General features: G+C 41.6%; 1 protein-coding gene across 1 annotated transcript in view; it reads right to left on the bottom strand.

Annotated features, from left to right (window-relative positions):
* The window catches only part of LOC144506436 (uncharacterized), an 81,695-nt gene that overhangs the window by 34,444 nt on the left and 32,167 nt on the right, over positions 1–15,084 (bottom strand). Inside the window, exons 8-13 of the mRNA XM_078232551.1 lie at positions 13,824–13,859; positions 12,618–12,745; positions 9,376–9,502; positions 4,182–4,324; positions 2,931–3,057; positions 187–219 (exon numbers count right to left, since the gene is read on the bottom strand). Of these exons, the coding sequence (XP_078088677.1) occupies positions 187–219; positions 2,931–3,057; positions 4,182–4,324; positions 9,376–9,502; positions 12,618–12,745; positions 13,824–13,859 (594 nt within the window). The remainder of the gene's footprint in view (positions 1–186; positions 220–2,930; positions 3,058–4,181; positions 4,325–9,375; positions 9,503–12,617; positions 12,746–13,823; positions 13,860–15,084) is intronic.

The following is a 15,084-nucleotide window of genomic DNA, read 5'->3' as shown; positions in this document are numbered from 1 at the left end:
CTTTCTTATTTGAAATAATATATTTATCATGAGACTTTTGTGTACATGTAAAAAATGACACAGGACCAACTTGCCTCATTCCCTTTACAACAAAATTAGTGCTAGTAACGACAATATAAGTGAAGATTATTGGATTATAAACATTTACAAAATAAAACAATAACTGTATACAATTAAAGCTAGTACCTGAAACTGTACTTCATCCCTTCCAGCAGGTTCCTGCAATACAATTCACAGAATATTTGGTCAGCCAGTCTAAAATATATTTATTTCATTATTTCAATACTTGAAACGGTTCGCTATTAATACAAAATTCACTGAATTTTAAAACAGAATAGGTTTGTTTTAAAGTTCAAAATAAACACCAGGCATTTTGTTTCACTGATATGAAATATGTGTTTGCTCAATAGGAACGCTTTGCTGTAAAAGGAACAGTCTAATAGCACTAGTTGATCTCCAATGGTGCTACATGGAATCAAGATTAAATAATTGTAGTCTGCAGTTGAAGTAGGTTTAGAAGGTGGGACGGCATGCAAGGACACAATTCAATCCCCGTTTGAAAGATGCATTGTAAAATTCTATGCCCATATTTATAATGGAAACTGTCTCTGCAAACTTATCACAGTGTGCAGCACTGCGTAAAAGTACAGAGCCACCATGCCTGTGAGTATCTTGTGTCTGTTAATAATAACCTTCATTATTGTGGACACATTTTGTGTTAAAAAGAAAGTTCAATATTAAACTTTAAAATTCTTGGGTTTATTCAAAGTACTAAACAACTTGGAACTGGCTACTCACTGGGATCCTCTTATTCATAAGGCAAAATTTACCACTAGTTGGCTACTTGGAACACAACTTCCATTGTTTCTATTCCTGTATCCATTAATATGTTCACCCAATTGTCTGCTTTTTATTCTTCATCAATCTTTCACCTATATCAGCACTTAACCTTTGATCCCATTGACCTTAATCTTTGCCACAATATCTTTGTGTGACTGTTTTATAGAATGATTTTTTTATTCATTCGTGGGACATGGGCGCCGCTGGCTGGCCAGTATTTGGCCACCCCAGTCCAACGCCGGCATCTCCACATCAGCATTTATTGCCCATCCCTAGTTGCCCTTGAGAAGGTGGTGGTGAGCTGCCTCCTTGAATTGCTGTAGTCCATATGCTGTGGGTTGACCCACAATGCCTTAGGGAGGGAATTCCAGAATTTTGACCCAGCGACTGCGAAGGAACGGCGATATATTTCCAAGTCAGGATGATGAGTGGCTTGGAGGGGAACTTGCAGATGGTGGTGTTCCCATGTATCTGCTGCCCTTGTCTTTCTAGATGGAAGTGGTTATGGGTTTGGAAGGTGCTGTCTAAGGATCTTTGGTGAATTGCTGCAGTGCATCTTGTAGATAGTACACACTGCTGCTACTGAGCATCGGTGGTGGAGGGATGGATGTTTGTAGCTGTGGTACCAATCAAGCGGGCTGCTTTGTCCTGGATGGTGTCAAGCTTTTTGAGTGTTGTTGGAGCTGCACCCATCCAGGCAAGTGGGGAGTATTCCATCACACTCCTGACTTGTGCCTCGTAGATGGTGGATAAGCTTTGGGGAATCAGGAAGTGAGTTACTCGCTGCAGTATTCCTAGCCTCTGACCTGCTTTTGTAGCCACTGTGTTTATGTGGTGAGTCCAATTGAGTTTCTGGTTAATGGTAACCCAAAAGATGTTGACAGTGGGGGATTCAGTGATGGTAACACCATTGAATGTCAAGGAGCGGTGGTTAGAGTGTCTCTTATTGGTGATGGTCATTGCCTGGCATTTGTGTGGCGCGAATGTTACTTGGCACTTATCAGCCCAAGCCTGGATATTGTCCAGATCTTGTTGCATTTAAACATGGATTGCTTCAGTATCTGAGGAGTTGTGAATGGTGTTGAACGTTGTGCAATCATCAGCGAACATCCCCACTTCTGACCTTATGACAGAGGGAAGGTCATTGATGAAGCAGCTGAAGATGGTTGGGCCTAGGACACTACCCTGAGGGACTCCTGCAGAGATGTCCTGGAGCTGAGATGACTGGCCCTCCACAACCACAACCATCTTCCTATGTACCCGGTATGACTCCAAACAGTGGAGAGTTTGCTCCCTGATACTCATTGATTCTAGTTTTGCTAGGGCTCCTTGGTCGAATGCGGCCTTGATGTCAAGGGCTGTCACTCTCACCTCACCTCCATTGGGTGTCATGTCGCACAGCTTGGGAATCACTGGTTTAACATCAAACCTAATTGACCCTTAATTGCTCATTTAAAGATGACAGACAGGTGGCCAATTTCAGCACCCACCTACCCTGTATTATTGGGGTGATTTGAAATGTCAATGCAACACATTGCATAATATTTAATTTACTTAATAATGAAACAGGCCATTTTGCGCAATAGATCCAGGCCTGTGCTTGCCCCACTTTTCTTCACCTAACCCATCAACATATCTTTCTATCCCCCCCCCCCATGTAATTATAAAGATGTTCCTTGAATGCATCAGTGCTATTTGGCTCAACTATTCCTTATGGTGGTGAGTTCCAACCTCTTACCGCTCTCTGGGTAATGAAGTTTCTCCTGAATTCCATATTGGACTTCTGAGTGACTGATATTTATGGCCCTAGTTCTGATCTTGCCTGCAAGTGGAAACATCTTCTCCCTTAACAATCCCTTTCATAATCTATCAGGCCCTCACATTGTCTTCTCTTTCTGAGAGAAAGGAGCCTCAGCCTTTTCCATCCTTCCTAATGCATATAGAACTGAGAGGTTACATCATTTACTACCTTTGCTTTGTTTATAAAAATGAAAATGTTCCTGAGGAATTTACTTCAATTAATCAAATGCAGCCTGCACTTTATGTCGAATGGGTACATACACTCTTTTACTGAAGGCAAAATAAGTTACCAGTTGTATTGGGCGTATTGACATGATTGTGCAATCGCTTCCTCCCCAGCCAGTAGAGTTTCTGTACACTCCTTTTTCCAGAATGTACTGCTCTCCAGAGTAATGTTCTTCATGATACGCCACCCACCTAATACAGACATACATTTTCAGGGTTAGTTCATTGTGAAATGACACTTGCAACATCTAGGCCGCGATTCCCCTATCCCGCTGCAGTAATTTTTTAGCGTCTCCCAGCGCTGGAAATCAGCAGGGAGGCATGGAAGTAATTTAAATATTTATTTAAATATATTTTAAAGGTGATTCCTAGGCCCAGGACTGAAGACTCCGGGCCCGCTGGCCTCTCCTTCCCCCCCCTCCCACCCGCCAGAGTGGTTCACTCCAGCGGGGTTTGGAGTAGCTTCCCACTAATGGGGAACTAATGGCCTGACCCTACTGGAGTGAAGGGGGACAATCGATGGCACCCTGGAGGGGTGTGATGCCCCTGGGTACTGGCACCTTGGCAGTGCCAGCCTGTGCCCCTAGCATTATCCAAGGGGCAAAGTGTCAATGCCTGGGGGTATATGGGGGGTGGGGGTCCCACTGCCACTCTGCATAGGGATCGGTGGGGAAAGGAGGGAGGCCAGCAATCCTGGTGGGCTGTGGTGGTGGTGGGGGGGGGGGGGGGGGGGGTGTGTGAGGGGGGGGGGGGGTGAGGGGGGGGGTGAGGGGGGTGAGGGGGGGGGGTGAGGGGGGTGAGGGGGGGGGGTGAGGGGGGGGGTGAGGGGGGGGGTAAGCCTGCTAGACGGGTAACTAACGGTGGGGGGAGGGCTGGAGTTTGCTCTGTGCTGGGGGGGAGGGGGGCTCGAGGCTGGCCTGGGCATGGCCAGGTGGCCAAGAATCGGGAGTGGGCAACAGAGAGTCAGCATTGCAGGGGTTGCGGGGCTGCCCAGCGATCGAGCTGGCCAGCAATCGGGAGACCAGCGGTGCGGGGCCACTGCGCATGCGCCAAACTAGGCACTGATAGATTGGCGTGTATGCAATGGCCCGCTCAGTGTGCTGATTTCAGCCTCCCCAGTGGGAATAGGCCCCCCGCCCCTTGAAATGTAATGATATTCATGCCAGTGAATGCACAGACTGTGGGAGATTCTTCTCTGAACTCCCACTGAAAAAAACAGCATGAATTACTCCAGTTTTCACACAAATTCAACACTTAGAATGTTTTTGGGAGAATTCCGGCCCCTAAAATTCTAGACAAATTGTAAAAATACTTACACTCCACTTTTTACTTCTATCAACCGAGTCACTGATCCGTATCCCATATTTTCCAGGTTTGGAATGGCATGAGTAACAAAAATGTCATTGCCTTTCTTTAAGTCTGCTTCCGTGAATAAAGTGATTCCAGGTTTCATATAATCCTGGAGAATAAAATAGTTAAAATGTTACCACTAACAAACACATTCCACACAAAGGGCTGAGTTTTATCTGCCCCCGGTGGATGTCTTTCCTGTGGAGGGGTGGGGGGGCCTATAAAATAGGGTGGACGCCATCCCACCTCCTTCCCACCCACCCTCAGGCTCACCCCCATAATACAGGGTAGGTAAGTCCTGAGATTGGCGGCCTGCCTGTCATCTTAAATGAGCAATTAAGCGTCAATTAGGCTCGATGTTAGACCAGTGATTCCCAAATTGTGGGACATGACACCCAATGGAGGTCACAGAAACAGCATTTGGGATCACAAGTCACCCCTCTTCTGAGGCACCAATAGCAGCAATGAGGAGACGACTCTGGTAGGATAGCTATGGGCTCACTATATCAATGTAGTCAAATAGCAAAGGGATGGATGGTGAGCCCAAAGTGCCCCTTAACCTTTGGAAGCATTTCTAGAGCAAAGGGCTGAGCAGGACCGGGATGTTTGTGTGTTGACTTGGTGCAGGCAGTAGTAGGCAAATGTAACTCAGTGACTGAGTGAATGCAGGAGAAGCTACACAGCCATACATAAGAAGAATATAAGAACATAAGGACATAAGAACTAGGAGCAGGAGTAGGTCATCTGGCCCTTCGAGCCTGCTTCACCATTCAATAAGATCGTGGCTGATTTTTTCATGGACTCAACTCCACTTATCCTCCCGCTCACCATAGCCCTTAATTCCTTTGCTGTTCAAAATTTTATCCATCCTTGCCTTAAAAACATTCAATGATGTAGCCGCGTCACTGGGCACGGAATGTCACAGATTCAGAAACCCTTTGCGCGAAGAAGTTCCTCCTCAACTCAGTCCTAAACCTGGGCCCCCTTATTTTGAGGTCATGCCCCCTAGTTCTAATTTCACCTGCCAGTGGAAACAACTTCCCTGCTTCTATCTTATCTATTCCCTTCATAATCTTATATGTTTCTATAAGATCTCCCCTCATTCTTCTGAATTCCAATGAGTATAGCCCCAGTCTACTCAGTCTCTCCTCATAAGCCAACCCTCTCAACTCCGGAATCAACTTAGTGAATCTCCTCTGCACCCCCTCCAGTGCCAGTATATCCTTTCTCAAGTAAGGAGTCCAAAACTGTACACTACTCCAGGTGTGGCCTCACCAGCACCTTATACAGCTGCAACATAATCTCGCTGTTTTTAAACTCCATCCCTCTAGCAATAAAGGACAAAATTCCATTTGCCTTCTTCATTACCTGATGCACCTGCAAACCCATTCCTTGTGATTTATGCACAAGGACACCCAGGTCCTTCTGCACAGCAGCATGCTGCAATTTTTTACTATTTAAATAATAGTCAATTTTGCTGTTATTTCTACCAAAATGGATGACCTCACATTCACCAACATTGTACTCCATCTGCCAGACCCTTGCCCACTCACTTAGACTATCTACATTCCTTTGCAGACTTTCAGCGTCCTCTGCACACTTTGCTCTGCCATTCACCTTAGTGTCACCTGTGAATTTTGACACACTACACTTGGTCCCCAACTCCAAATCATCTTTGTAAATCGTAAACAATTGCGGTCCCAACACTGATCCCTGAGGCGCACCACTAGTCACTGATCGTCAACCAGAAAAACACCCATTTACCCCTACTCTTTGCTTTCTGTTAGTTAACCAATCCCCTATCCATGCTAATACATTACCAGTAACACCATGCACCTTTATCTTATGCAGCAGCCTTTGGTGTGGCATCTTATCAAATGTCTTCTGGAAATCCAGATACACCACATCCACAGGTTCCCCATTGTCCACTGCGCATGTAATGTTCTCAAAGAATTCCACCAAATTAGTCAAACATGACCTGCCCTTCATGAACCCATGCTGCGTCTTACCAATGGAATAATTTATATCCAGATGTCTCGTTATTTCTTCCTTCTTGATAGTTTCAAGCATTTTCCCTACTACAGAAGTTAAGCTAATTGGTCTATAGTTCTCTGCCTTTTGTCTACCTCCTTTTTTTTTAAACAGTGGCGTCACATTTGCTGTTTTCCAATCTGTGGGAACCACCCAAGAGTCCAGCGAATTTTGATAAATTACCACTAGTGCATTTGCTTTTTCCCTGTTATTTCTTTTAGTACCTGGGATGCATTCCATCAGGACCAGGAGACTTGTCTATCTTTAGCCCCATTAGCTTGCCCAACACTACCTCATTCATGATAATGATAGTTTCTAGGTCCTCACCTGCCATAGCCTACTTATCATCAATTTTTGGCATGTTACTTATGCCTTCCACTATGAAGACTGATGCAAAATACCTGTTCAATGCCTCAGCCATTTCCTCATTTCCAATTATTACATCCCCCTTCTCATCCTCTAAGGGACCAATGATTAACTTAGCCACTCTTTTTGTTTTTCCAGTAAGGTAAAAAGCAGTTTCAAACCTGACCATGTTTCTGCTCATGTCTGCTTATTGTACAGCCTCCTTCTCCTGGGCTGGTGACTCCACTTGTCCACCTGTTGTAGAGGCTCCTTACTCTGAGCTGCTGACTCTCTCTGCCTGTTATACAGGCTCCTTATCCTGGGCTGGTGACTTCACTTGTCTGCTGTTGTATAGGCTCCTTACCCTGAGCTAGTAACTCACTCTGCCTGTTGTGCAGGCTCCTTACCCTGAGCTAGTAACTCACTCTGCCTGTTGTGCAGGCTCCTTACCCTGAGCTGATAACTCACTCTGCCTGTTGTACATGCTCCTTACCCAGGGCAGGTGACTCTTCACAAGTTCAAAATACCATAGCTCCAGCCTCAGGGTATGTGTTAAGTAGTTCAAGTACACACTCTGCTTTTGCTAAACAAAATGATTGGTAGGAATGTACGTTCATAAAATCAACCTGCTCTGTTACACACACCATGGTATAAAGGGTGCAGATTTTAGTTTATAAGATATTGTATTTGCTTACTTTACTGTATTTTTCTTGGACTTTAAAGTTCTTAATCACATTTGCAAACCTCTCCATAGCCTTGCCCTCCCTATCTCTGTAATCTTCTCCCACCATACAATCCTTTTAGATATCTGCGTTCCTCTAATTCAGGCCTCTTCTGTCTTCCCAATTATAATTGCTCCACCATTGGTGGCCATGCCTCTAGTTGCCTGGCCTCAAGCTTTGGAGTTCCGTTTTGCTCACTCTCTGCCTCTCTACCTCATTTAAGGCACTCCTTAAAACCTACCCCTTTGACCAAGGCTTTGGTGGGATCGGAACATTCCACCGGCAGGAATGGCTGGAAAACTTTGACCTACAGCTCCTAATATAGTCAGGTGTCATACTCGACTTTATAGTGCTCCTGTGAAATGTTGTGGGGATGTTTCATTGCATTAAAGGTGCTATATATATTACTGTATAGTTGTTGTGCAGAACAACACACTCATATGCTTTTTAGGAGAAAGCACAAGACGTAATAGTTATGTGTGCACTAGCAGAGACTAATGTCAGTCCTTGGTAAAACATGCCTGACTCCTCAGCGAGTGCTTATTCTGTGCACAGAATTTTATTGTGATGTCAGTTCCAATATATGAACTTAATCCACAGCATGATCATTAATTTTTGAATAAAGTGTTACTTATTTCTCAGTGTTAGGTGTCATCAAATTTAAGCCCTGATCCCAGCTATGATGGGATACATTTGGGTCTGATAACTGAATTGCATCCCTTAGTTATCAGCTGGCTTGAAGTCAGTAGAACATAAAATGGGTTGAGTATAAATGTGCATCCAAGACTAGCTTGCCAATTCCTGGTGAGTGCTTTAGATTAAATTGTGCTTTTAATGTTAATAGTTTTCTTTATCACACCAATATAATCAAAGGTATCATTAATAGAAAGCTTCACATCTGTGTCTTTTACTATTTGGGATCGAAAAGACAAACCACAGATACACTGCCAATAATTAATAATTGTTTCATTTGGTCAGAAGTTTTGAAATACAATCTATTCCATTCAGCAGTCATATGTTTCACATGTAATTATGAATTATTTAGAATGGCAATAAGAAATTGCTATATATTTTAAAGCTCATCAGTTTTAATAACAGGGAACAGTTTTGCACAATTGTATTTTTCGGTAAAGCTGTATCTTGTGTGTTTAACTGTGATTGCCAACACCCAACTGTCTTGCATAATTTTACCAGATTCCAGCAGAATTAATCTTCATTGGTCATAAAAGAGATGAATACTTGTGGGCCTTACTTTGAATTATTTTTGTGGTCCTATACCCCCTTTGTAGTGATTACTAGCTCTCTTAATTAGCTGTTGTATAGATTAAGAGATCTAGAAACAAACATCACAATGCTATTACACGATGTCCTCTTTCAAAATATATGTTTAGAAACTCCTGGAAAGTGTGACCCCCATAAATCTTGGAACAGTGGCACAGTGGTTAGCACTGCTGCCTCACGGTTACCGGTTTGGGTCACTGTCTGTGTGGAATTTGCACATTCTCCCCATGTCTGTGTGGGTTTCCTCTGGGTGCTCCGGTTTCCTCCCACAGTTCAAAGATGTGCGGGTTAGGCAGATTGGCCATTCCAAATTGCCCCTTAGTGTCAGGGGGACTAGCTAGGGCAAATGTATCGGGTTATGGGGAGAGGGCCTGGGTGGGATTGTGGTCAGTGCAGACTCGATGGGCCGAATGGCCTCCTTCTGCACTATATGATTCTATGGTTCTGTATGATTCTATAATCTCAGAATCATGAGTTTCAATTCCTCCTGTGACAGGGTTCCCAATTCAATTGCCATTTGATGCACTTTGCCAATTGAAGCTGTGTTTACAGGTAAAACATTTACCTTAAAGAAGAGCAAAAGCTGATCATACTATCCAAATTGGCCAAGCATTGCAAAAATACCAGTGTCTATGGAGGAGCTAGGGTAAAAGCTATAGCTCCGACAGCTGTTTCTCCCAACTTAGGGATGAGATGTCAGGATGGGAAGGGTTTCCTAAAGAAGGGAAACATTGGTATCCATATCACTTAGTAAAACAGTCTAATATTGACAGTAACTCACAGCCTGAATGTATCGCATGGATTTTACTGTACTGTCAAATCCACCCCACGCCTGCCAATCCTCATGCTCTCCTTCTTCCAGGAGGTATTGGTGTCCTCTGTAACATTCTTTTTCATAACAAACCCACCTGGAAAGCAAAGAATTCATTTACAATATTGATCAAAACAATGTTGTCAGCAGAAAAAAAATATTGAAACAGCATGTCCCTTCCGCTGTTTGCAATGGGCAAGGTACATTTTGCACCCAACCAGACTGTGCTTGCAAAATCCCAAACACAGCGTCTAACATTAGATATGATTCTGCGATTGGACAACAAATGCTAAATAATCCTCAGTGTGCTAAGAATTATGCTGACGACCAAATTTAAGATAGTCAGTCGGGCTCGCAGTGTGACATATTTGCATGTACTAGAAGCTACATGTACTAATACACATGGCCCTGTTCTTTGAAGACAGAAAGAACATGTACACACATTGCGCCTGTTTCAGCTAAACAAAATAAATGACAACCATTTGTTGGTTCATTCCTCAGTGCAATGCCTTGACCAATCAGAGTCAAGCTCCCTGGTTTAAATTTCCAATAATGCTTGGCTGTTAACTGCCAATTCACCATCGACCGCTGCATTCTCCAAGGCGACACTTCTACCAGAGTCCACTTGTCAAACAATCAATTAAACAGTATAAATTTGATGATTTCCTTTACATTGTATTCTTGCAAATGTCCTGATGAGTGCAAGATGAAAAGTCTCAGCAACAAATGTCTTTTTTTTCAGCAATACTCAAACCCTGTCCTACCAAGCATCTATTTAAAAGAAATATTCTTTGATATTTCACTGTTTAAAAACAGATAGCTCTCCTTTAATATATTATGGACTCTCAGCACAGCTGTAAAACTAGAAGCTGCAGATGAGTAGTCTGTTATATACACCCCTAGTTTTCCTTTTTATTGATGTTGGAAGGGAAGCTCAGGTGAAGGTGCATGATGGATGCCCATTCAATACTGCCAGACTTATATCGCGTCAAAAGTGTAAATTGTCCTACATAACCAGAGCGAATGCTCCTTAATCAGTGTACAAAGAAATGTTATTATAAACTTTCTCAGTTTAGTCAAAAATTATTTTTTAATTTACTTACACAGCCCAATATTCACCCTGCTTTTCCTTAAACTTCTACTTTTACTGTCAGAAATACTGGTATAAATATAGAATAATACTTGCTAATAGACAATAGGTGTGTTTATATAACTGAATTAGAACACTGTTTGATTATTACTCTCGGAAATGCTTGGGACACTCAAAGACAAACCCACAAACAAAACAGCTGTGTATTAATCGTTCTCAATGTATGCATTATATTTAAGTACACTAGCGATATTTTTCTGTCCTGTGACAGATTAAAACATGGAGTAAACGTGTGCAGTCATTTATCATTGAAACTTTGCTTTTATGAATTAGACAATCTAAAACTATTCAAAAAGAAATCAAATTCTACCATCTCCCAATGTGGGGAGTAGGATTAGAAAGTTTACAGATGACACAAAGATTGTCCGGGTGGTTAACAGTGAGGTTGAGTGTCTTGGGCTACAGGAAGATATAGACGGGATGGTCAAATAGCAGATAAGTGGCAAATGGAATTTATCCCTGAAAAGTGTGAGGTGATGCACTTTGAAATGAGTAATTTGACAAGGAAATATTCAATGAACAGCATGACACTAGGAAGTTCTGAGGAACAAAGGGACCTTGGTGTGTTTGGCCGTAGATCCCTGCAGGCGGAAAGGCATGTTGATGGGATGGTGAAAAAGGCATATGGAACATTTGCCTTTATCAATCGAGACATAGATTACAAAAGCAGGGAAGTCATGTTGGAGTTGTATAGAACTTTGGTGAGGCCACAGCTGGACTACTGGGTGCGGTTCTGGTTGCCACATTATAGGAAGGATATTGTTAGGAATGGATTAACTGCAACCTTCCACTTTACACCTAATTTGTATGTTAATTGTTTAATAGTATTTAAAGGAGTTGCAGGTGGCACTGGGTGTTGCGCGTGTTTATGTGGAGTTGTAAAAGAGAATAAAGTGAGTTTGTGGAGAAGCTGGACTTGCATCATCTTTTATTACTGGACTGCAACTGGGAGGCTTAACAATGTGATTACATTGGAGGGGGTGCAGAGGAGATTCACCAGGATGCTGCCTGGGATGGAACATTTAAGTTATGAAGAGAGGTTGTGTAGGCTTGGGTTGTTTTCATTTCAGCAGTAAAGACTGAGGGCTGACCATTTTGAGGTGTACAAGATTATGAGGGGCATAGATAGAGTGCAGCTGTTCCCCTTAGTTGAAGAGTCAATCACAAAGGGACACAAATTCAAGGTGAGGGGCAGGAGGTCTAGGGGGGATGTGAGGAAAAACCTTTTTACCCGGAGGGCAGTGATGGTCTGGAATGCAGTGCCTGGGAGGGTGGTGGAGGCAAGTTGCCTCATGTCTTTTAAAAAGTATTTGCATGAGCACTTGGTACGTCATAACATTCAAGGCTGTGGGCCAAGTGCTGGTAAATGGGATAAGTGGGAGGTCAGGTGTTTCTCACGTGTCAGTGCAGACTCAATGGGCTGAAGGGTCTCTTCTGCACTGTGTGACTCTATGAATTCCATATGATTAGGAGTTACAGGCAGTTTAACAGGATATGCTGGTTGTGGATAGAATTAAGCTTCGTAAAAATGGATCCACTTGCTCAGATTTTGTGCTAATCTGTTGACAGAAGGGATTTACAAAGTATTCATTCTCATCTTTGAGCTATGATTAGATGTAACATCTAATTTTATAATAACTCAATTGAATTTTGAACATTGGCTTTTAATTATTAAGGGCTGATGGTACCAATAATAGATACAGGCAGGATAATTTATTGACTTTAACAGTGTTAAACAACTAAATTATCTGTGGATTTAGTGTTTATATCATGTCAAATTTATGATCATTTGAGACATTTACATGTGTCAAGCTCAATACATCTTCCAAACCATTTCCTATTAATGCTGCCATTGGCTCTATTCATACAGGTCAAATTACTTCCAAAATATTAACAAGCAGAGTAAAAACTCAATCACCAAAATTCATGATAGTATTTCACAGCTTTTTAAAACAGATAATTAAATGTTGCATGTATATCTATATATTATCTATATTTTACATATCTCAAGGTATTGCAGCTTTCCATTAAAATTGTTTTATAACAATTTGACAATACTCACACTCCACCAATTACTCGTATTGAGCCTACTCCTCTAGAACCATCCTCCCAAAGATTCTTCAAATCTGATGCATCTTCACAAATTTCCTTGAAGCGTCCATTAAAGAACGTTTTTTCAAATATTACAATCTAAAGTAAGAAGCAATATTTGGCAGATAGAGTGAAGATCAATTTGAGTGGCATTACAAAAAATTTAAATTCTCAACTTTGAAGGGGTCTGATGAATGTCATCTTTCTGATTCCTCTTTTTGATTCCGATAATTGGAAATGTGAAAGCTCTGCAGTGAAATTACACTGTAATTCTAACCAAAACACAATAAATACCACTGTCCTTTAGAGACTGAATACCTAGCAAAGATACTAGTCAATTGGATGATAACGAATATCAAAACCTGATGTTTTTATTTGCCTTATTGATCTCTGGGGTCACCGTTATTAAAATCAGGAAAAAATGTAGATGAGAAAAACCACTTGTCCCAGCTCACTGCTTCCATCTAGAAAACAATAACTTAATCACATCAGCCAACTGTTTTTTATTAATGATTGCAAAGTGTTTTGCCTCCATTAATCTATGTGCAAATTATTTCCAAGTGTTGATTGTGCCTTAAACAAGTACTTCTTGATATTGGTTCTAAATCTACCAGAACCACTTTGAACCCAAACACCTTGTTCTGTGGTCAAGTTTTGCCTTGAGGCAGAGCTCTAGATTTATTTTAACGCTCACTCCCACGGATTCTGAAGGACATTATTACTGCTGTGTAATTATACTGGCAAATAGAGTCAACCTCAGATATGGTCAATATGAGTGTCTGCCAACCAAGTTCAATTCCAGAAGATGCAGCTGAATATAAATAAATTGAGCCCATATTGAAGTCTGAGTGCTGTCTGCCACACTAATGCTAGTTTGTGCAGAATGAAAAGGAATAGGGCAGGTTTCATTTTCAGGTGTTTGCTATTTCTAAATCAGCAGTGGCCTGCAAAGCACATGAGGATTATTTGATTTTGCAAAGCTAACATAGCAACAGACTTTATCTAAATCTGTATAGACCCACCACATTAAAAGATGTGTCGGAAAGAACTAAATATTTGAAAATTGATTTCTGGAGTAATCTGTTTCTGTTCGGTGTCAATAATTGCCAACTACCTGTTAAAACAAGCATCTTCTTACTGCTATTCTCTGCTTTGAAATTAATGGGTCATTACATACCTGAGGCGCCATAGGTCTTTCCACTTTTAGCCCACCCTGCATAAAAATCAGGAAAAATAATTGTACTTTATTAATTTCAATGGAATAAAAGTTGTTTATATTTAGAAAGCATGAATAAGCAGGAATATCTCTTTGCCATTGGTTCATCAAAGAATAGCATGGTTACAGCACAGGAAAAGACCATTCAGCCCACCAATTATGTGTTGGTTCTTTGCAGGACCAATTTAACCAGGCCCATTTCCCTGCCCTTTTCCCATAGCCCTGCAAACATTTTCTCTTCAAATCCAAATCCTTTTTGAAAACTATGATGAAATCTGTCTCCAGGATACTCAGGCAGGCATTCTAGATCCTAATTACTTCTGATTTATGGCTCTTTTGCCAATCACCTTAAATCTGTGGCTCTCGGTCTATCAAATCTCTCCTCAACCTTCTCCTTTAAGGAGACCAATCCCACTTTCCCCAATCTATCAATGGGACTGAAGTCCCTCATTCTTTGAACCATTCTCATAAATCTTTTCTGCACCCTCTCTAAAACCTTCTCATCTTTGTTAACGTACTATGTTTCAAATTGGACAGAATATTTCAAATGAGGCTGAATCAATGTTTTATCTTTATTTCCTTACTTTTGTATTCAATGCCTTTGCTTGTAAAGCCCAAAGTCCTATTTGTCCTTTTAACCACTTTTTCAACCTGCCCTGTCACCTTCAAAGATTTAGGCACATTTACCCCCAAGTCTTACCCTTGGACTCCCTTTAGCATTGTACCCTTTAGTTTCTATTGAATCTCCTTATTCTTCTAAATCTATTTCTTTACTCTTCTTTGTATTAAATTTCATTTTAAATTTAATTCCTACATATCTACCAATTCCACCAGCCTATGCCCTCTAGAAGTCTATCACCATCCTCCTCCTCACAGTTCAGTTTTGTGTCATCTGCAAATTCTGAAATGTGCCCTGTACATCCAAATCACTAATATAGATCAGAAAAGTTGTGGTCCTTGTCCCTAGTCCTTGTACTCAGCTCTATACCTTTCTCCAACCCAAAAAAAAGTTACCACTATCATCAGTTTTTTGTCACTGAGCCACCTTTGTCACTGTCACTGTCTATTTTATTTCATGGGCTTTAATTTTGCTGACAAACCTATCACGTGGCACTTTATCAAATGCCTTTTGGAAGTCCATATACACTATGTCAATTGCATTACCCTAATCAACCCTCTCTGTTACCTGGTCAAAAAGCTCCATCAAATGAAGTAAACAAGA

This window comes from Mustelus asterias, chromosome 17 (assembly GCF_964213995.1).
Source record: "Mustelus asterias chromosome 17, sMusAst1.hap1.1, whole genome shotgun sequence".
NCBI lineage: Eukaryota > Metazoa > Chordata > Chondrichthyes > Carcharhiniformes > Triakidae > Mustelus > Mustelus asterias.
The sequence above is the reverse complement of the archived record's forward strand: the minus strand, read 5'-3'. Positions and strand labels throughout refer to the sequence as shown.